The sequence below is a fragment of the Monodon monoceros genome, unplaced genomic scaffold, assembly GCF_005190385.1.
Source record: "Monodon monoceros isolate NGI ecotype Baffin Bay Population unplaced genomic scaffold, NGI_Narwhal_1 Super_Scaffold_15, whole genome shotgun sequence".
Taxonomy (NCBI): Eukaryota; Metazoa; Chordata; class Mammalia; order Artiodactyla; family Monodontidae; genus Monodon; species Monodon monoceros.
In genome coordinates, this window is record NW_021703771.1 from 68,061,286 (window position 1) to 68,083,576 (window position 22,291).

A 22,291-nucleotide genomic window follows, 5' to 3' on the forward strand; every position below is an offset into this window, starting at 1 on the left:
CCTCCCTCCCTCCCTCCCTCCCTCCCTCCCTCCCTCCCTCCCTCCAGTTCTCTGCTGAGAGTCCTCTTTCCCGTGTGCCTCACCCCCAGCCTCTGTACTTAGAAGTGATCAAGGCCTCCATAATTCTCTTTGTTGTTTTTCAAGATGGCATTTATCATCATCTGATTTCATTACAGGTTTGTTTATCTCCTCCTTGTCCCCCCACCCCCAGATAAAGGGATGTAAGGTTCAAGAAGGCAGGGATCTCTCTGGTCTATTTTGTATTGTGCTGCTGTATCCCTAGCTGTTAGAATTGTTCACGGCAGTTATGAAGTGCTCAGTAAATACTTTTTGAATGAAATATGTTGGAGAAAAGTGGGTATCTTGAGTCTATAATTTCTCACTTAGATTACTGGCATATGATAGAATTGTCCTGTTAATTAGCTTTAAGAGGTAGCTTTTTGTTTTATTTCAGGCTTAAGATGCTTTTTCAATTTAATTTCTATTCTTTCCTGTGGCCTCACCTGTTTACATTTAAAATTAAAATTGTCAGGGTTGGTGTGCCTTTAAATTAGGCACATTTCATTCGGAGCCATTCTGGGGAGGAAGCAGAAGTGTACTGAGGGGAGGTTAATTTTCAAAACTCTTCAAGGCTTGGAGAAAAGCACTGAGTCCCTCTCGCTAATGTAAACAGGCCCTTGTGTGAATCAGATTCACATCTGCTGGCCGTTGTTTTTGTTCTGGTCAGTATTAATCTATTTGTAATATGGGGGCCTTTTAAAAATTGTTGTTGGTCTTGCTATTTCTACATTGACAGTCGATAGTTAAGCTACTTGGTGTCCCTCGCCTTCCACATAAATTATTTACTGTCTTCATCTAGCTGGTAGTTAGCCCTCTAAAACTCTGGCTATCATTCTTCAACTCTCTTGAGTAAAATAAGCATTTAGAATCTCTCATTTAATAACATTTTGTTCTGAATTCACCGTCAGGGGAAATGTGTGTCAGGCACAATCCTTATCCATCCCAGAGTCTTCTAAGAAGTTTTGTATGTAGAGAGAAAATCTCTGCCCAAGAGAACATGTGACGTTACATGAAGTTGATACACAGCTGCCATGGATGTTTAAAAGGATTCATTCACTCAGCACCTAGTTATTGTGTATGGTTGTTTCTTACACCCATGGATTCTTTAAAAAGTCTAGGGGGAGAGGCAGTCAGTAATTATTAATATCTAATATTTAACAGTGGGATATAAAAGTCCTAAGGGAATCAAGAGATCAACTTTGCTGAGGAGGCTTTATGGAGGAGGTGACAGTCACAGAGAGGAAGCTTCATAGAGGTAGAAGCATTTGGGATGAGCTTTCAGGATGAGCTACATTTTTTTTTTTTAATTCAGCCTCAGTTTCTTTGTTTTTTTTAAAATTTATTTAGTTGTGCTGGGTCTTAGTTGCGGCAGGCGGGCTCCTTAGTTGTGGCTTGCCAGCTCCTTAGTTGCAGCAGGTAGGCTCCTTAGTTGTGGCTCGCTGGCTCCTTAGGTGAGGCACGTGGGCTCCTCAGTGTGGCATGCATGTGGGATCTAGTTCCCTGACCAGGGATTGAACCCAGGCCCCCTGCATTGGGAGCGTGGAGTCTTTTTTTTTTTCTTACTATTTTTTTTAACATCTTTATTGGAGTATAATTGCTTTACAATGGTATGTTAGTTTCTGCTGTATAACAAAGTGAATCAGCTATAGATATACATATATCCCCATATCTCCTCCCTCTTGCGTCTCCCTCCCACCCTCCCTATCCCACCCCTCTAGGTGGTCACAAAGCACTGAACTGATCTCCCTGTGCTATGCGGCTGCTTCCCACTAGCTATCTGTTTTACATTTGGTAGTGTATATAAATCCATGCCACTCTCTCACTTCGTCCCAGCTTACCCTTCCCTCTCCCCGTGTCCTCAAGTCCATTCTCTACGTCTGCATCTTTATTCCTGTCCTGCCCCTAGGTTCTTCAGAACCATTTTTTTTTTCTTTAGATTCCATATGTATGTGTTAGCATACAGTATTTTTCTCTTTCTGACTTACTTCACTCTGTATGACAGACTCTAGGTCCATCCACCTCACTACAAATAACAATTTCGTTTCTTTTTATGGCTGAGTAATATTCCATTGTATATATGTGCCACATCTTCTTTATCCGTTTATGGGAGCATGGAGTCTTATCCATTTCACCACCAGGGAAGTCCCAGGATGAGCTAGATTTTGACCAATGGAGAAAAGTTGCAGAAGCAATGAACAAAGATATGGAAATAAGAATGCAGAGGACATACTCTGGAAACAAATGGCCCATTTGGCCAAAGCACGGAGAAGAACTGGGGTTAAAGTTAGAATGGAAGGCTGACACTAGAGCAAGGAGGGCCGTAAATGCTTGGCGAGACGTCCAGACTATGTGATTAACACCGAGGCTGGTGTCACGTCCCCAGGCACGCGCATCTATGTAAGTTAGACTATTATGATGACTTAGAAACTTCTTGGTTCTAGATACTTTTAGTCTGCAAAAATGTCTCTTGAGAAAGAGCACTTTTTTTTAGTTGCCATGTAAGAAATTAATGCTTACTGTAGAAGATATTGGAAAATGGTATAAAGTGGTATAAATGGTGTAAAGAAAATAAAAGATGTCCATAATTCCACACCCTGTTAACACTGATATCTCTTTTCATTTTTTCTCTTTATACTCCTTTTTTGTTTTCCTTTTATCAAAGCTAGGATCATAGTCTGTGTACACTTCCTGACTTTTTTTCACTAACAAACTTTGAACATTTCCCTATGGCAAAGAGTTTCTTTAAAAACATGGTATCATATCACAAAAATACAATGTAACTTGTTTATCTGTTTTCCTGATTGAATAGGTAGGTTGTTTCTACTTTTTTGCTGTACTGAATATCCCTTCTTCATGGACAGTAGCCCATGCTTAATTGTACACTCTTCTAAGCTCTTCATATATTAATCTTCATTAATCCTCATTTAATCCTCAAAGTAACACAGGGGAGTAGACATATTATTCATATCCCTAGTTTACAGGTGAGGAAAAGCAACTTGCACAAGTAATTTTTAATAGGAAATGGTAGAGCCAAGCAAATCTTTATCTACTTTGGGAAAACTCGGTCAAAAAATATAAAGATTAAGGAGATAATTATATAAACATATTTATATATTATTATATATTACATTATTTAGTACATATTATATACTATTATATATTACTTAGTAGGTATATGTTAGGAAATTGTTTTAGAAAAAAGGTGTGACTCTTCCTTCATTCTCACGAAGATTCTGATGTTCAGATGGGAACTGAGTTTATAGCCTAGGCAGCAAGTATCTACATGGCTATTTTCTCAAGGGTTTTGATATAAGAGTGACAGATTTACAGGGAAGGTACCTCTGGGCAGCAGCTTCTCCAGCGCCTTTATACAGAGAGACTAAGATCACTGTGAAAATGTAGTTCTGGGTTCTAGAGCTGCATTGCTTCATATATTTAGTGAATTGCCTATAAAGCTTTGTTGGTGTAGGTTCTGCTTTGGTTTCTGGAGCCAGTGGGTTTGATCAGGTTAAGCATCTTCCCTGCACTAGCCTCCCCTCCTTACCTAACCTAATTGCATAGCAAATGTAATGAGTTTTGAAGGGTCAGTTGCTGATTCCTTGGAAAAAATAAAACTTGGAGATCTTTGGGTAATACGAACACTGAGTTCTTTCTATCCTGTGTTCTTTGATATTGATTCACAATTTCCTTGGGTTGTTTGGTTATTCCCCCTTTGTAAAACACTGATTAGATAGAAAGGAGGCCTCTAGGACAGAGAGCACTAATTCTTTTTTTTTTTTTTTTTTTAATTTCCTTGAGAATCCCGTCCCATACCATGTGGTCCTTTAAAACAGACTATGGTATGGTATGGCTATATCCATAAACTCCTACATCTCCATACGTAGCAGTGCTGCTGGACACGAAGAAAAAGAGTCCTGTTTGGGGATTGAGTCCATCACTGTGTAAATAACGCCAGGGAGGGAAGGCATCTCATGCTTCCATAAGGCTTATCAAACCCTTTCTAGCATGAAAGCAGGCAAAGAATTGTGAAGACATGAAATACTCAGGACATATTTTGAAAGCCAGGGCAGTAGTGGGGAGAGGTGTTGAGGGTCAGCTTGTATAATTTATTTATTTTTGCTATGTTGGGTCTGAGTTTCTGTGCGAGGGCTTTCTCTAGTTGTGGCAAGCGGGGGCCACTCTTCATCGCGGTGCGCGAGCCTCTCACTATCGCGGCCTCTCTTGTTGTGGAGCACAGGCTCCAGACGCGCAGGCTCAATAGTTGTGGCTCACGGGCCCAGCTGCTCCACCGCATGTGGGATCCTCCCAGACCAGGGCTCGAACCCGTGTCCCCTGCATTAGCAGGCAGATTCTCAACCACTGTGCCACCAGGGAAGCCCAAGGGTCAGCTTGTATAAATGGTGGCCCACTGAGGTGGTGGTCCAAAGGGCCCATCCATAGGCAAGTGAAGGCCTAGGGGTAGAGGAGAGAGGGCTCCTGAGACAGTTTCTGTTTTCCTTATTATTTGGCCCAGGATGGGGACTGAGAACTTGTCTATAGCTACAAAACTAAACAAAACAAAAGAAGAATAGAGATTTTTGAATCCAGTGTGAGGATTTCGTAATCATTCCTTTTTTCTGTTGTTGCTAATGTTTGCTTTTACATAATAACAAATCTGTTTATGTCTGCAAAGGATTAGCAGTGGACCCTGCTTCTGGAGCAAAACTCAGACAAGGATTTACTAAATCTAAAAAAAGATTAACTCCTAGAGGCCAGGTAAGAAAAAAAAAAAATTAACCTCTAATCCAGGTGTTGCCGATCATCCAATGGGCAAGACAGTTACTGAGCCTTTAAAAGAATGAATCCATAGCAGGCCAATCAAAGAGGAATTTGGGCAAATCCTGATTTGTGTTACTAAAATGTATGTTCTTGAAATGTACTCTTTTGTTAAACATATAGTTTGAAATGACATTCAGTTTTTGTTTCTTGGATTTAACAGGAAAGGGGAATGATTTTTCATTTTGACCTGGAAGGTTACTGCCCTGTCCCTTTTTCCAAACAAGGACAGTTCCCTGAGATTGACACTCAATAGGACTGCTATGAAGTTGGAGACTTTTTGATATGTGAATTGTTAAAACAATTAAAATTTTAAGAGGCCTATATTACTTAACATTCTCAATGTGGAAACAACGAAGTTCTAAAGTAAATGCCTTTTCTTTCTGCTTTCAGACTGGCTCCCTAAGAGTCCTCAGCCTGGATGGCTGTGTACCCAGGAAAGCCACCTAAGGGGAAGGATGGGGAGGCATCTATTTACATGCCCGTGATTTCTCTTGAGACATCATGTAGAACAAGTAAAAACTAGCTTCAAATTTTCTTATCTACTCCCTTCAAAATTTTCCCCCAAAATCGTTAAACAACACGTCAACCTGTATGATAATGCTTGATTTAAAGATTCATTTGAAGCTTTTTTTTTTAAGTGGACATTTAATAGGCTTTTAAAGAAAATGTTGCTTTGATATTAGAAACTTTTAGTGAAACAGTCTTCGGTGTACTAACACTATTGCTTTCTAGGAAAATCATTTTTTACCTAGCTTTATTCTATATAATAGCTGTGAAATGTCAGCTTTGTTATTTGCTTCTAATGAACATTAAACTATAATTAGTAACCATTCCTATTTTAAATGTCCATCTGTATACCATGTATAATTGTCTCACACCAGTGTACACAGTTGATTGTGGGGGAACACTACAGTGGAAGGAACAGGTTACAGTAACCTTCCCACCCTGTGGAGAGGATGCTCTAAGTGGCCTCAGGCCATTTATTTATCATGGCCAACTTGGAAGTCAACTGTTCATTTCACCATTGGTTTATGTAGCTCTGTTGGGAGGTGGTGTCTCAACTATTTTTTTCCCTTGGTCATCTTAAGTGTTAGTAAACTCTTTTTGTAGAGTCATTTATACTTAACTCTTGCTTTTTAATCTAAGAATTTTTTTATCTTTTATTAAACTCAGGGAATTTTATTTAGGAGTAAGCCATTTTTTTCTAATTAGGAGAATACCGACCTACTCCCACCTGTGGTACAGCAAACATGACATCTGAAAGTCTTACAATCTGTATTTTGGGAACTAAATGCTATGTTTTATGCTCAGGTAAATCAGGTATGTGTTCTGGAATTGACTGAAGACTCGTAAGCCACATAAAAGTATTTATGGAACCTTCTGTAAATGGAATTTGGGAAGCTTGAGCTGAGGGGAGCTGCCACTCTACCACTCTCCGCTTGCTCTGAGAGATTGCCTTCCCTTGGAGAGGTAGGTGCATTTGGGAACTGAGACATCCCAGAGCAGTAGATTCCTACTGACGAGGTAACCTATGTCCCTCTGTCTCATTTCTTCCCCGCAAGTGAAACCGTAGTTTAAGGACCCACCATGTCAGTTCCACACATGCAACAGCCCGGCCCCAGGTAGCTTATCTACAATGCCTCCCACCCTTTATGGTCATCAGTATCACCTTTAAGGACTGTGAACCACAGTTTCTCACATTTGGCTAATATGCTACTTTAATGGGCAAATGAATTCAAGGTTTCCCTTTCTCTACCCACCCCCACCCTATTTCGAGGTAAAACAAGCAAAAATAAACAGTATTATGGGGGAATATTTTCTGAAGAAATCCCAATATGAAATAATTTCTAATTTGTACTAGAAATTAATAGTAAACACGATTGTAAAACGGGATCATGGTAGCCTAGCCTAGACAAAACTTTAGTAGCTAGTATTCTGACCTTATATATCAGAAATAAATTACATAGCATTCTGGAAGGATTCAGAATGTTATACAGTAATTTTTAGAAATAAGTTCTTAGCACTGTGAATTTAATGAAGCATATAAGCTCCTACCTTAAATCATAATTATTTTACTCAAAAAAAAAAAAAGGGGGGGGTGGTTAGTTTCTAATAGATGCTGACCAGAGGTCAGAATAGTAGTTTCTGTAGGGGATGTAATGGCCAGGAGGGGGCATGAGGGAGCCGGCCAAGGAACTGGAACTGTTTTCTATCTCAGTGTGGATAGTTCCGCGGTGTGGTTGTATATAAAAATTAATCGAGCCACGTGCAGAATTTGTAGAGTTTATTATACGTAAGATATATCTTCATATAGAAAGCCTCTAAACACAAAAGACAAAGGAGCTTTAAAAAAAGGTTAGGTTTTATATTTTAAAAACTCATTAGATACCAAATTCAAGAGATAGATTATAGTTACATTGTAAAACGTTATCTTTTTTGAATAAAACTAATATTGACTTAAATGATGAATTTTAAAATGCATTTACTTATTGGTGATTAAAAATACTTAAGCAGAGTAGTATTTTAAGCCAGACAGAGCAAAGGAAATTCTTGTTTAATATATATATATATATATTTTTTTTTAATTCCAGTAATATTCTTAAATTCCTGTTAAAAATATAATCAATATTAAAGTCAGTAAAATGCCTTTTTTGACTGACGCCTGGATTATTTTACCGCTTAACCTGGTTACACAGTGATTTTTTTTTTTTTTCTGTCAGATGCAACTGACAATCAGTTTAGTCTTTAAGATAAATGAAGTGATAACTCACATTGTAGCATCCTGTGGAAAATATTCAAACTACATTTAAAATGCTTTTTTAAAATGGAGACATCTATTATTCCACAAGAAATTGTTTCTGTAAAACTATAGGTTGGCTATGGCAATAGTAACTAAACTACATCCAACCCTGAAGGTAGAAAAATCCCTGAAAAGAAATACACAGCCTAGTCATAATATGCAATATAAAGGTTATTTTCTTATTTTAAAAATTCTCCCATTTTGGAGAAATCCAAACCTTTCCATAGTTCCCTTACTAGGCAGTGCCACATAAAGTTATTTAGTTAACATTATTATGATCATGGCTTACGATTAAGTTCAATTTGACAAACACCTATATATAGCAGCCCTCGTATGGATGTCGGTTATGACAATGGTTGCAGTTCCATTAAAGAATACTTGCTTATTAAATTTGGTACAAAGCATGAATACTCAGGACAGATTGGCACAATACATGCAGTTCGAGAACTCTCTTCTCTCAAGCCAGTCATCACTGAATAAGCCATATTCCAGTCCTGCTTTCTGACTCTTTCCTTGTATCATAACTGATGTTTAAAATGCTTCTTAAAACATCTTCCAGAATAAGAACGGTACGCTTTAAAAACCAGTCATCTGAATGCATGGTGGAAATGAGGCAGGATAGCTGAACCAGTGCCAGCTGGGAAAACATGGGGGATGGGGGGCAGGGGGAGCTGGCCCAGGCTCATAGTGCTCATGGCGAGTGAGGGGTCTTGTTGCTGCTGCCCCAGACAGCTTAACCTGTGGGGCAGAGATTCCCCAGGCCCCAGGGTGAGACTGCTATTCCCAAAGGCATTTTGGGTAGCAGGAGGGGGCAGCTGCCAGAAGCCCAACAGAGGGGAAAGGTCCAAAGAGGCAGGTATTGTTAGGTTCACAGCGTCTGCAGGTAGCTCCTTGGGCAGGTTTACTTTACCAGCACCTCCCTTAGCCAGATCAAAACCTGGGTTGAGCTTGTGAGGTGACTGAGGCTCTTGCAGAGGCAAGTCCTCAAGCAAATTGGTATTGCAAAATCCTTTAGTATCCGCTTTGAGGGGCAGGCTTGCAAGTGGGGAGTATGAGGTAGAACTGGTGTTGTACTTGTGATTCTGGAGGGGTGGGGGAGGAGAGCTGGGGGATGCTACGGGGTGGAGCGGGGCCAGGAGCTCTGGCAGCGCTGGCACAGGCTGGGAGGTTTGCTCCGAGGGGCCGTGGGTGTGGCTGTGTACCTCAGCTGGCAGGCCGCTTGCAAGCCCGTTCTGTGCAGGAGCCCCTAAAGGGAAAGGAGGCAGTGGGGCGGCCTTCAGCTGGAACTGTGGAGAGAGGGAGTGGAAGGTGTTCAGAAGGTCTCCGGACTGCAGACTCTCTTTCATCAGCTCCTGTGAGTGTGTCTTCTTGGTGTGTCGCGTGAGGTGGTCTTTGCGCCCAAACCTCTGGGCACAGAACTGACACAGGAAGTCCTTGCAGCCTGTGTGGACCACCAGGTGGCGCCGCACGTCTTTCCGGGTGTAGAAGCATCTTTCGCAGTGGTCGCACTGGTGCTTCTTCTCCTTGGCTCCACTCGGGGGCTTCTCTTCGGCGTGGGCCTTGAGGTGGTCCAGCAGCACCTCCGTGCTCCCTAGCTCCAGGGCACAGACCCCGCAGGTGAGGTCGCCACTGCTGGCCGCGTGCAGGGCCAGGTGCCTCTTGTAGCCCAGCATGGTGTTGTACTTCTTCCCGCACTCCTCGCACCCAAAGGCCATTTTGTTGGGGTCGTGCGTCTGGAGGTGGTTTTTCAGGTGGTCTTTGCGGTTGAAAGTCTTCTCACAATGAGCGCACTGGTGGGATTTCTGGGGCGAGTGGGTAGCCATGTGCCTAGGAGCAGAAGGAAGAAGTTCACAATAGACCCAGTGGTTTAAGAGCTGGAGAAACGTAGAGAAACAAACAGTATTAAAATGTTGATAGTAGTTTTCTCTAGGTGGTGGCATATGTGTTTTAGTTTTAAAATACTTTTCTGTATTTTCCAGATTCTACACATAAACGTTATAGTAAAAAAACAGGTACTACGTGATGCCCTTTTCACACGTGTAAAGAATATGCTTTGAGAACATTTTCCTAATGTACACAAAGAGATTTCTAGACAAATACAAGTATACACGTATTTTAAGATACATGATCGTGAAGACATATTTTTCAGGAAGGGGTTTAAATGACTATTCTATACTCTTAAAATTTCTGAATTTCCAGAAGTGATCCAATTTGCCTTCTACACATAACCCCATACCCCTGCCCCCCAGTGTTGTTATTTTTATTGTTTCCAATACAATTTCTGCTTGGTCTTTATTGAGACAAAAAGTTCAGGCCTTAGACATAAAGCTAAAAAGTCTATCATCTTTAACCTCAGAGAACATGTCTAACTGGACCCAGAATGCCAACCCCACCACCTGTTCTCGGAGCGTCAGCCTCCTGCCTCCCATGAGACCTTTACGCTGAAGTCTTAGTTTCTGCCGTTTAATACTTTCCTATTGGCTATCATGTCACATGCGTGCAGCCCGTCTCCATTTCTTCAGGATCCCTCTTAGACACCTTCAGCTCACTTCCTAAAGGTCACTGGTAATTCCTTCGGCAGAGTTCAAAAGGACTTTTTCTAGAAGGACTAAGACAGTAGAGGGAAACATACACTGACTGCGGCAGGTTCTATGAGACAGGTACAAACAGTGTTGAGGAACGGGGACAATGCAACAGGTATTTGGGGGATCTGAAGTGATGCTGGTCTCTCCAAGTTTCACATGCATATTTAAATACATTCCTAGGTTGTCGAAAGGATTTTTCGAGGCTGCTAGAGGGCAGATAACAAACTTGACATTTAAACAGTTTTCTTTCTATTTGGTCCAGCACTAATGTTTAGGAACCCTAAAGCTCTGTTCTGGATCTTGTCCCTCTCCCCTTTTTCCTTTGTGAAGGATTTTTATCTGATTAAATTTCATTTATCACCCCTGTGTTAGATCAGTGTCCAGTTAACAACTCTGGACCTGGTATTTCCTACCCACACTTTCCTGTCCTACTGCTGTGCTACCTATGAGAAAGGCTCGGGGGGACACAACTCTTACCTGAGCAATGACACTTTTCACATTCTACCAGCTACCACCCCTCTTTTTTGACTCTTTCCTCTGCCTGGCATCCAATTCTTCTTTTAATTTCCCCCTTCACCTGCTCATGCAACAGTTCCAATCTAGAACATGATCATCTTATGGCTGAAATTACTTCCACATTTTGTTTCCCTCCCTAACTTCTCCTCTTACCTCACAACCCAAGAAACCACCAGTTTCGGTCTGTCCTACAGTCACCAAGTACCACCGTCTTTGGGCGTCACCTGGACCACATCAATGATCTTAGAATTCCTCCAGGGTTAACTGCTTACACTGGGACTGCGTCTGCCTTGCCTTGCCATTTAAATCACTGTTCCTGCCCTTTGCTATCTCCATCTAACTGCTTTCATCCTTCGCTGTATTAAGAAGTCCCATGTTCTCTTTTCTAGTTAAGCAAGTCAGTTTCTTCTTCAACCTCTGCTTATAAAATGGATCTTACGTTACAACTGAGGGACACAGGATGGAATGCTACCCTTTTTTTAAAAAAACAAAAAAAAGCAAAACCTAAAGCATCCTGCCCTCTCGCCACTCTTCTATCCCTTTATTGGATCGCTGCTTCAGGCCAGAGAGGCAAGAAATGTCGGGGACTGCGGCAGGGAAGGCCGTCCTTGCATGAAGTACACTGCTTCCCTTTTCTGCTACTCTTCACACCCTTAGCTGAACAAGTCGTTTCCCTTGCTCAGCACCACCACCACCTACCTCCTAAATATTGCTTAAGACATCTTCTTCAGTGCGGTTTACCACAGTAATCCCACCTAATTCCTGTCATTCCAGTAATCTGTTAGTGCCACTGTCTTTTCCAAATATTTATCTCCTATATGTGCTTTGGTCTTTATCCATGGTTATAATATCCTCACTGTGGCGTAACTGCAGCTAACACTGCTTTTGGTGTTCGGGTAAGGATAATTACTGTGTACACATAAGAAGCGGGTTGCAAAACAGGAAGCCTTTGCAACAAAATTGGTGCATACAGTAGGCACTCAACACAATTATGACAACTAGAGATCAGCCGACGTATAGAACACATTTGAATTTTAGGCGTGTATAGGCTTATTTTAACAAATCAGCTTATTATATTACATCATCTGTAACAGTGTTATTCTTAAGAGCCATAATTTATATCTCTCTTAATTCTTTCAAGTGCCTTCCTCCAGGGGCATTCCCAGATCTAATTATAATGTGGTTCGTGTTCATACCACAGATGGAAACTCTCTCCTGCTAAATTCTGACTCTTACCTATGCATTTATATGTTAGTCTGAAAGTGAAAGTTCATTTCATGAAAATTAGAGGCAAAAGATGCATTTCCCTTAACCAGGTATCAAAAGAGGCACAGATGAGTGGCAGTTCTGTGTGTATAGCTCTGAAGGTACCATATATTCAATACATAACACACACAGCATTCATTGTCTATCAGCCTACTGTGTGACTTACTGATTTTGAGTATATATTATATGCAAATATAATATAAAAATCCTTTACAGGCAGAAAACTACATCTCATATATTCATTTCCCTCAGGGAAGTGAGTACCTAATAGGCACTCAAGAAATACTGATAATTCAGACTAAATGTACTATATCTAAAAAAGGACCTATCTCCTAAAAGAGTAGTTTTTACCCTCTGTCATATCATGGACACCTTTGAAAATCTGATTAAATGCACATACTTAACATCTGTATACCCAACAGAATTCCACTTGTTAGGGTGGCTTTTAGAGCCAAGTTGAGAAACCGCTCCAAAAGCCAACGCTCTCGGAGAGGAGCCCTCCCCCCTCCACGCTCACTCAGAACCCAGACAGGCTCTCCGTATTCCATACCCGGACTGTTAACAACAGACTGCAGGCCAGCCTGCAGGCCTCTTCCCTCTTCTCCAGATTACTACCAGAGCCATCTTTCTAACATCCTGACCAAATCATGTTTTTCAGTTCTTAGACTTACCAGAAGAAAACAAACCCTTTAGGACAGCAGACAAGGCCTGTTTTGAGCTGCTTCCTTCTCCCCTACACTTTGAGCCTCACCCCCATTCTCATCCGCCGCTACCCTCTGTGCACGTGTGCTACAAGGACAAGGCTTAGGGCTTTCCCAGAACCTCCTTCCTCACTGCCTCCCATTCATTCTTTAGATCACAGCTGAAGACTGTACCTTTCTGAGGAGCCTCCCCAGGTCTCATCATCTATCAAGCAGTGGAGAACAACTTCCGCCACCTGCATAGCTCTGTCAAAGCCCTTAGATTACATTTTAATGGTGTTTGCATGACTATCTCCCCAGCCATGTGTCTTCTCATCTTTCTGTTCTTAGGCCTGGCTTATTGTAGGAACACAAGAAATATTTGTTGAAAAAGTGAATTGGACACTGCAAAGCACAACTGTCATACAAAAACTATAGTAATCACTGGAGGTACAGCCATAAAGGCTAAAATGCATCCACATTCTGCATCCCTTTTCCCCTGCAGTGTTTGGTCTGAGGGCTAGCAAAGCCTTTTAAAGGTATGTGTAAAAGTACATACCTTTTCTAAAGCCTCTCACCTCATTAATTTATATCTGGAAATGAAGGCTTTGCCACAGTCTGGCTGCAAGCACTTGTAAGGTCGCTCCCTGGAGTGGGAATAATTGTGGATAGTGAACTTCTCCAGGGTGAGGAACGTCTTGCCACATAATTGGCAGGGGTAGGTGGCCATGGGCTTTGTCTCTCACACCTTCCTTTTCAGATGCGCTGACCAAATGCTGTGCCATTTAAGTACAAATAGAAGGACGGTGCTGAGCACATCAGCAGAGCCACAGCAGCTGACCACCAGGCCAGGGGGGAGGCAGCGTTGTGGTCCCGGACCTGGTTCTACCCAGACATGGGCCTCTCAGTTACCACTATCTCTGCTTCCTGCTTCCCACATCCCAGTTTCCACGCAGTCTCAGGTTGAGAGGAGCAAGTCTGAGGCATGGATGAGGTTCCAGAGCAGAAAGGCAATCGGCATCACTAGAGCTGGGGCACGTCCTGGACCACCAAACTGTCTGTGGAGAGAAGGGGAACAGTTTCCTTGCATTTCATCTGAAAACAGTGCTGCTCCTCCCCCACCAGTTCAGCATCAACTCCCCAGAATCAACGTGTTCCTTTAAATGGCTTGAATGCAGCACAACTCTCCATCCTCCTGTGTGCTTTAAGAGGTCCTTCTGCATATAAATCCACCTGTCTGTGCTTCTCCTGGGTGGCAGGAGTCAAGGGCACAGTGTTTTGACGGTAGATGAAGCACACTTTCCCTTGGGATAGAGACAGCTATTTCCATGGAGTCGGTATTATCGACTTCAAACCATGATTTCGGGTCATTGTGAAGTTCAGTCTGCCAATTCAAAGAAAAAACTAAAAAACCTCCCCAGTGTGTTCAAGCGTTTTACTGGTACAGAAAAAAAAAAAAAAATCATCCCTGCTTATTCAAACCATGGGCCAGTCCTCTTCACTCACTGTTGGCAGAACATAAGTTGTTTATCACACCTGTTTAAACTTCCAGGGGATGAGCCGAAATAATCTGCATACATATAAGTTAACTTGTTTGTGAGGTTACCATGCAGGACTCAAGTCTACGATGTAAACAAAGTGGGAATAAAGCTAGTTTAGTTCACTGATGTGGTGCCTTCAGAGGGGAGACAAGAGATTCCCACAGAGACAAAGGGACAGCTCGGGCAGAGCTCAGAGCACATTTAGATGTGCAGGCACCATCCTCCAAGAAACTGTTCTATTATTCTTTTCCCCTTTCGTTTATGAGGACATTTCCTCATTCCCCAGCCCCAGCCTGGGGGACCAGCTACCTGTTGGAAGGCCACTCCTAGGAGGTGGGCTTGCCGCCTCAACCTGCCTCAAATCCCAGTTATTAGCACCCTTCCAACCCAGGCAGATCACCCAAATCCAGGCTCTTCTTCTACCAACAGACCATCATTTGGAAGCCTTAAGAGTCCAAAGCAGCATCATGAACAACACAGTAAAGGCCTGGCTACCTAGAATCCTGTGCTATTCTAGACAGAGTTAATCCTCAGGCAATGGACATTAGCCTTTCAAGTGCCAATATTTAAAAAAAAAAAAAAAAAAAAGATAGCGTACTGTATGCTTACATTAAACACACTGGAGTAGCTTTTGTACCCAGGCCAGCTTTTTCTGAACTTTGTCAAGTGAGCAGGGCACTCATGGCAACCTGACCAATCACAGCAGGTCTTCAAGGCGTCTGTTCCCTGCAGTCATTCATTTATTGCCAACTCTTTTAGAGCTGCTCTTTACTGTTAAAAGTTAATTTTTACTTACCTTTGTAGTTACTTTCAGATCAGAAAGTTAGAGTCTAGCTAGATGGAATTTTACTATCATAATAGTTCAAGCATCTTTAAACATATCAGCACCTAGCACATGCAACATAGACAAACACATTCCTTTTTTAAGAGGCAAAAAGTGCAGGAAACTTCTTGTGTTCCTCATCAGCTAGCTCGGGTGTTTTTAGTGTCTGGTCAGAGTTCACAAGGAGCCAGCACCAGGCAGACACCCCTCACCATCCTGCCCCACCTGCTTGGAACCTTCAGAGCTGACATGTGCACTTTGACCTGAAGCTTCAAGCACTGATCCAAAGCCGGGGACACCAGCGTTCTCAGCTAGCATCTTGGCACCAAACCTCCCTTCTGAAGGCGACACACAGAGCTTATTCCTCTGTGACCAAGTGTGACTTAAACTGAGCCCCTGTCCCAGCTCTGTCCAAACCCCTCTCCCCCAGCTCCTTGCTCCTGCAGCGTCTGCCAGCTCACCTCGCTGCCCGGCCTCGAGGCATCTCTACCACCCTGGCCACAAAGTAATTCCTTCCAGGAATTCTACCCTGTGTGGCCGAGTTTTTGCTGCCAGGACTGATGGTGTGTCCCACTTCTCATCCAGCCTAAGTCTGGCTATAATACTGGCCCAGCTATAAAGGCATAGAATTTATCATCATCATTAAATATACTCATTCACTGGAAATTGCTGTGTTTTTTCCAGGTCTATTTTAAGAGATTAAAATGTACACACAATATGAAGTTTGAAATTCATTTTTTTCTTGTTCTCTTTATAGCTGAACTCAGAATAGTGCTAGTCACTCAGAAGGAGCTGGTCTGGCTTCTCACCTACACCGATCCCCTGCATGTATGCTTTAAACTCATTCTCCCCAGCTGCTGCTTTATGAGAGATGACCAGTGTCCAACAGAACTTTCTGTGACGGAAATGGATGGCTATCAAAATGTGACACCGAGAAACTGAAAATTTTCTTATTTAAGTAGCCACAGGAGGCTAGTGGCTGCTGTGCTGGAAGACACAGGGCACTCTCAGTTTCACTGTCGAAAGAGACGAAGGCGAGGCTACCCTTTCCTTCAGGCACAGCTATGCCGCTCATTTGCCCTCAGGCGTTTCCCTGAAGCACCAAAGGTATTTATGTAGATCCAGTCATTTGTTTTACGAATACAGTAGAAAGATTCCCTACTTCAAATTCCAGCTCACCCCTTTGTTAGCTGTCCTGAGTTTCAGTTTGTGTTATCTATCTGATGCATGTAAATGAGCTGGTAGAAACAACCAACTGAAACAAGATGGTTCTGAAAGTACCCTGTAATCTAAAAACACCACACAAATACACGGTAGCATTTATAAACACTGGGATTAAAAGCAGAAACCATCAGCTGCAAACTGGCACGTGGTTCTAACCACTGAGCTATGGATATAACAGAAAAGAGACACGTTCTCTCCTATGTATGCTTCACCAACCGTTTCTCATAGTGGGAGGACCCAGTAGCCTGGATAATACACATGCTCAACACACACAGGACACACGAGGTTGCAAGTAAAAACTGGCCCGAGCTCTGTTTCTCAACAGATATCAACTTTGATTGCTCACCAACGCACCAAGCATACAAAGGAAAAATAAGATTTATTCAAGAAAAAAGTACCTGCCTTTAGCACTGAATAAAGTTTTCCCAGATGCACTTTCCAGCCACTTCCCTAGATTCAGAAGTCCAACAAGCTGTAGACCTCATTACCTTTCCCTCTCGGGCCTTCAAAGACGGTGGGTATATAATCAAGGCGTTTTAGACATGGCCATACTGTATTTAAATGTGAGACATTTCCTCCAACTCTTTCCCCATTAAACTTGCAAAGAACAACAACAAAACATTAAGTCACTTAAACATTTTTGTACTTATTAAACTTATTGCATTAATGTTTTTGCCAAGACTGTTACCTTTCTGAGTTTTGGTCTCTGTGTTAAAATACACCTAGTCCAACCCTAAGTGCAAAATTGGTCCTCAAATGTTGAACTGAATTAATTTATAATAGTAAACATTCCTCAGTTTCTTCAGGAAGGCTTTCTTTAATGATGAACTCAAATTCACAACTAGTTATAACATTTCATTCACCATAACTCTGTATTTCGTTAATATGAATCTTCAAATATAAATATTTGCACTGTTTTCATGATACAATCACAAACTATTATAAACACAGTCTTCCCAACAGATTATAAATTCACTGTGGCTGAGGATCAAAGCCCAGCTATTTTTAAAAAATAAACTGTGTGGATACTACAGCATCTCCCATCACCATGTACTTGACCAGTACTGGCTGGCTGCTGCTGATTCCAATCTTTGGTTGAAACCTGATGAGCTTTCTGGCCACCACGCCCTTAAAACAGACTTGTGATTAACTTTCTATTATTTGGCAAACCTCCAACAGTCCTAACGGAGAACTAACAAAGGGATGGTCCTGATGATAGTCCGTTCTGTAACTTGACATGCAGATTGCATTTGAGTCTTAAATACGGTAATAGTTCAACACCTGTCACCCTGGAAAGATAGTAAGTCTTCCCCCAAAACATCTCAGGACATAATTTTCAATCCCCTTGATTCTAAAAATACTGAGTGAGTGATACAGATCTGCCAGTATGCCAAAGAAGGCTTGTGCCATCTGCTTCATTCTGTTCATGCTGATTATTTTGGGGATGAGAGAGCATCAGATTGGAATAAGAACATATATATATGGCAACAGCCAGGAAGGACTGTGTTCCCTGAGGGCTGATGGTATACGACGGCGGAGGGAGAGGTCAGGGCACAAGTGTAGTTCCAGGACGTCCCCAGTGCTGCGTAACACAATCAGCTAATGGGAGACAAATGTTTTACAACATTCTCAAAATAAACTATGACTTCTGGCTTCTATTTCCATTGTCCCCAGTGACACGATGCAAGGCCCATTTCTGAGAGGAAACTGAATTTCCATTTTTAGTCGCAACATGGGAACTCAAGTTCTTTTCTTGACTCCATTCATCACTCCTTGTGGACAAGAAGGTTCTACTCTGGACTTTTCTCTCTCCTAGTCCTGAAACCTGGGATTGCTTTTATATATATGTGTTAAGGCCAGTTTTAAAAGGGCCTCTAATAAGCTTCTGTTTCTTCTTACACTCACAAAATATGAAAGAGCCAATCATGGAGCAGGGAAGGTGGAAATGCATTGTTTATTTGGCTCCAGGAGGCTCCTAGAGAGGGCGCTCCCCTCAATATTTGAAGGACTCTGATAGCAAGTCTCTATCATCTCTGAAAAAACCATCCAGAAACATCAGCTGGAGGAAGCAGCTACTCAGAACCTCCAGGTGGTTGCTACTTCTTGTTTTTCATTATGCGCATGCATTGTAAAACTTGTTAGGTGTTGTATCTGAGCAAGCATGGTGTTAGAAGAGTTGGGGCTCGTTATATGTCTCATCAGCGAAAGAGGAGCTCTTGGGACTGGACTAGTAACCTGGTTGAGGATTACAGATGTGAAGCTTGACGAGTACCCTACCAGATGGCTGTGGCTGGGTTTTCAACCTTAACTGAGAACAGGGGTTCGTAAGTGGGGCCCATGGCAGAGGTTCCAGGGCCCATGGCTGAGAATTCTCAAATAGTCTGTGCAAAATTAGGAGGCATGTGTATTAGAGTTCTTAAGAGGAGAGGGACCATAGCTTTCTTCAGATTTTCTAAGGAGCTCTAGATTTAAAGAGGTTAAAGGACACTGACTTAGATGAAAAAAGGGGAAATCCCTCTTGGTGCTATCAATTCAGTTTCACTTTTCACAAAGTCACTGATATTTCCTAAGCGATGGACCATATATTTGGTGCCTCAGTCACTGCATTTTATCAGGTTAAAGTAAAAAAAAAAGGGGGGGGGAGGGGGTCTATAATAATTTTCTTTGGAAATTCAAGCAATAAACAACTTCTACAAATTTCGTTTCAAACGTGGGTACCGATGATAATAGATTCTATCATCTAAAACAGGCCTACCTTTTGACTAGAGGGAAGGTTGCCCTCAAAATCATAGGGATTCATTTGTCAGCATCTTTAAAAATCTTTTATTAAAGTGTGTGTGTGTATGTGTGTGTATCCTCAATAAAGTACTAAGATACTATCATTAAAATCCGTTAACACCTGAGCTGACATACCACTTGGAAGAAGGCTCTTGCCTAGGATGAACTCTCGGGCTGGATCCCCAAAGCCTGTCACCCCACTATGTCTGCAGACCTCTCTCCCACAGTGGCCCAAAGGCAACCACAGCTGCAGATCCATCTACTTGGTATTTCCTTAACGTGCCACCTTCTCTCACGCTTCTGTGTTTTCCACACTATGCTATGCTCCTTTCTGGACTATCCCGCCACCCCCTGTCTACCTGGCCAAATCCTACTTTCCTTGTCACTCCCAGGCAGAGGAATGAGCTCCTTTTCCACCTGGTGAGATGGTGAAACGGGGAGCCCACCAAGAAAGTGACTGGAACGGTCCAGGTGAGCCTGCAGGGGCTTGGGCTAAGGTGGTCGTGGTGGAGATAAAACAGAGCACTGAAAACCACGGCTCAATTAGAAAGGGAAGATTGGTTTGGTGAGAAACTGCTTCCACAAAGGGTTCTTCTGTGTGCCCTCCAGAACTATTTATTCAACACCGGGTAGACATCTCCACTTTAATATGTTTGAAACAATTTGCTTTCAGTGGTGGGAAGCATTGGCTGCCCGCCCCCGGTTCTGCTCTGGGGGGCGCCATGCACAGCAAGCCCCTGCCTCCCCAGCCTGCCAAGCAATCAGGTTTGCAGCCTACTGACTCTTTTAAACTGTCACCTTGAGAGGCTTTATTTTGTTAACCCAGTGACTAAGCTCTTATTTTCTTAGAAACAAGGCTGAAGATAAGCAAGAAAGCCGAAGTGAACTGTTTACCTAATACCTAGAGAGAAAATTACACCACAGCTTTAGAACATCAAATCTATGCATTAGACTTAGAAAAAACGAAAAAGGACGGGGTGCTAACCTTCTCTTCACAAACAGTGTGAGTTGTATCTAGTTAAAGATGGTAAATTGAATAAAAGTATGTAGCCCCAGTTTCTCCTGAAACTCTACCAGAACAGTATTAATGAGATTTTTTCAAAAACACAACCTAAGATAACAGGAAAGGAGAAAACTGCAACAAACTTTTGGAAGCTGGAAAGCAGGTAAACAAGCAGTAACTGACTTAGCCGTGCTAAGAAAGCAGAATTCTAAGCCAGTAATGAAAAGCTACGAAGCAACCTGATTCACCCCGCAGAACCCATCAAAAGTCTCAAAGTTGGGCACTAGGTACTTCTGGAAGTGGGGATAAGAGTGGGTATAGAAACAGAGAGAGTGGTTGAAAGTCTGTCAGTGCATTCAGCCCTCTGACCCGCTCCCGAAAGAGGGTATGAGAAGGGGGTCCTACGCAGAAACAGGGTGAATTAAGTAGAAGTTTGCATACTTCCCCTATTCGCCTATCAGAACAAAGGCAACCAGGCCTATTATACTCTCCAGGACAGGAGACTGAAAGAGTCTTCTCTGGGAAAGCTGACTAGCCCAAGAGAAAAGAGCTAACGACAAGGACAAATGGCAGTCCTGAAGGGTTTACCCATATTCCCCTACAACGAAGCCCTTGTTGACAAGCCCTATCTAAGTACACAAAGCTTCCATCAGCTTTTCTATGGCTCCACTCACAAGTCAGCAGGCCTCCAAGGATCACCAGAAATCAGAAGCAAGCATCTATTAGGAAAAGCCAACACAGAATAAACAGAAAAAGGCAGCTAGGATAATGAAGAAGAAAAAAGACTGTATGGAGAAAACTTCAGAAACAACTATCATTAATATCCTAGAGAGAACAGAGATATCCCCAAAGGAACCGGAGTTTAAAAAAAGAAAACAACAACAAGGACAGTGACAAGTGCAAGACCCCAGGCGCAGGCATTTGAGTCAAACTTGCTGGGGGAGCATCTGAGAATCTGCAATTTTAATAAACTCCCCCGACGACTCTGAGGCACCTTTATGTTTGCCAATATGGCTTCTTTTGAGGGTACTGCTATTTTTACATCTTTGTTAGTCCTAATGCTCACTAGTGATTAGCACCATGAAGCAACCTTTTATGACCCAGAGACTAATTAACAGTAGACCATCCATAGGTTAAACTGTTAAAATGTGCATCATTAGACTAAGAAACAGGAGATAGTTTTTAAGTTAATAAGACAGTTTACTATCTTTGTCATATGAAAAAGGTGCCTATTATCACTGTTTCTTATTAAACATTTGTACTAGAAGTTGTGGTCGAAACAATAAAGCAATAAAAAGACTTAAAATTGGAATGGAATAAATCTTTTGCCATTCACAGATGACTATATAGAAAACTCCAAAGAATCCACACATAGAATATGAGAATTAGAAAGTCTGACAAGGTATTTGGTTACAAAAATCAAAATACAAAATCGACTGTATTTTTAAATGCCAGCAAACAGAAATATAATTTAAAATTAATTAGCCACAAAGATAGCTAGGAATAAATCTAACCAAAGACAAACAAGATATTTATGGAGAAACTATAAAACTATACTGAAAGACAAGAGAAAACCTAAATAAATGGAGAAATATACCATGTTCATGAATAGGGAAATACAGATAGAATTACTGTTATATTGGCAGTTCTCTTCATATTGATATACTGATTCACGGAAGTCCTAATAAAAATTCAACAAGGTTCTTTGTTGGAACTTGACAAGATCATTCTGAAATTTTATACGGAAGAGGAAAAGTCAAGAATAGCCAAGACTTTCTCCACTCAACTGGCTCATTCTCATCATCATACAAACAGACCAAAGAAGAAAAGGTAAAAGATAACAGGTAAAAACTTTTATAAAAAAAGCTACAGGGCTTCCCCGGTGGCGGAGTGGTTGAGAGTCCACCTGCCGATGCAGGGGACACGGGTTCATGCCCCGGTCCGGGAAGATCCCACATGCCCCGGAGCGGCTGGGCCCGTGAGCCGTGGCCGCTGAGCCTGCGAGTCCGGAGCCTGTGCTCCGCAACGGAAGAGGCCACAACAGTGAGAGGCCCGCGTACCGCAAAACAACAACAACAAAAAAAAAACAAACAAAAAAAACTACTTTAATTACGGCAGTATGATATAGGCACAGGATTAGACTAGTGGACCAATGGAGTAGAATGAATAGCCGAGAAACAGACCCACTTTTGTATGG

The 22,291-nt window shown here is 42.1% G+C and overlaps 2 protein-coding genes across 5 annotated transcripts in view; one reads left to right on the forward strand and one right to left on the reverse strand.

Annotated features, from left to right (window-relative positions):
• The window catches only part of ZC2HC1B (zinc finger C2HC-type containing 1B), a 49,327-nt gene extending 28,446 nt beyond the window's left edge, over positions 1-20,881 (forward strand). The window contains exons 7-10 of the mRNA XM_029223358.1: positions 4,733-4,815; positions 6,190-6,348; positions 15,847-16,196; positions 16,639-20,881. Coding sequence (XP_029079191.1) covers positions 4,733-4,815; positions 6,190-6,231 — 125 coding nt within the window. The 3' untranslated portion in view covers positions 6,232-6,348; positions 15,847-16,196; positions 16,639-20,881. The remainder of the gene's footprint in view (positions 1-4,732; positions 4,816-6,189; positions 6,349-15,846; positions 16,197-16,638) is intronic.
• The window catches only part of PLAGL1 (PLAG1 like zinc finger 1), a 66,922-nt gene continuing 52,179 nt past the window's right edge, over positions 7,549-22,291 (reverse strand). Inside the window, exons 7-8 of one of the 4 annotated variants that reach the window (XM_029223355.1) lie at positions 13,638-13,783; positions 7,549-9,552 (exon numbers count right to left, since the gene is read on the reverse strand). In XM_029223355.1, coding sequence (XP_029079188.1) covers positions 8,266-9,552; positions 13,638-13,712 — 1,362 coding nt within the window. In that variant the 5' untranslated portion in view covers positions 13,713-13,783 and the 3' untranslated portion in view covers positions 7,549-8,265. Of the gene's footprint in view, positions 9,553-13,303; positions 13,784-22,291 lie in introns of all 4 variants that reach the window. The other 3 variants (XM_029223356.1, XM_029223354.1, XM_029223357.1) reach the window with 3 other exon arrangements.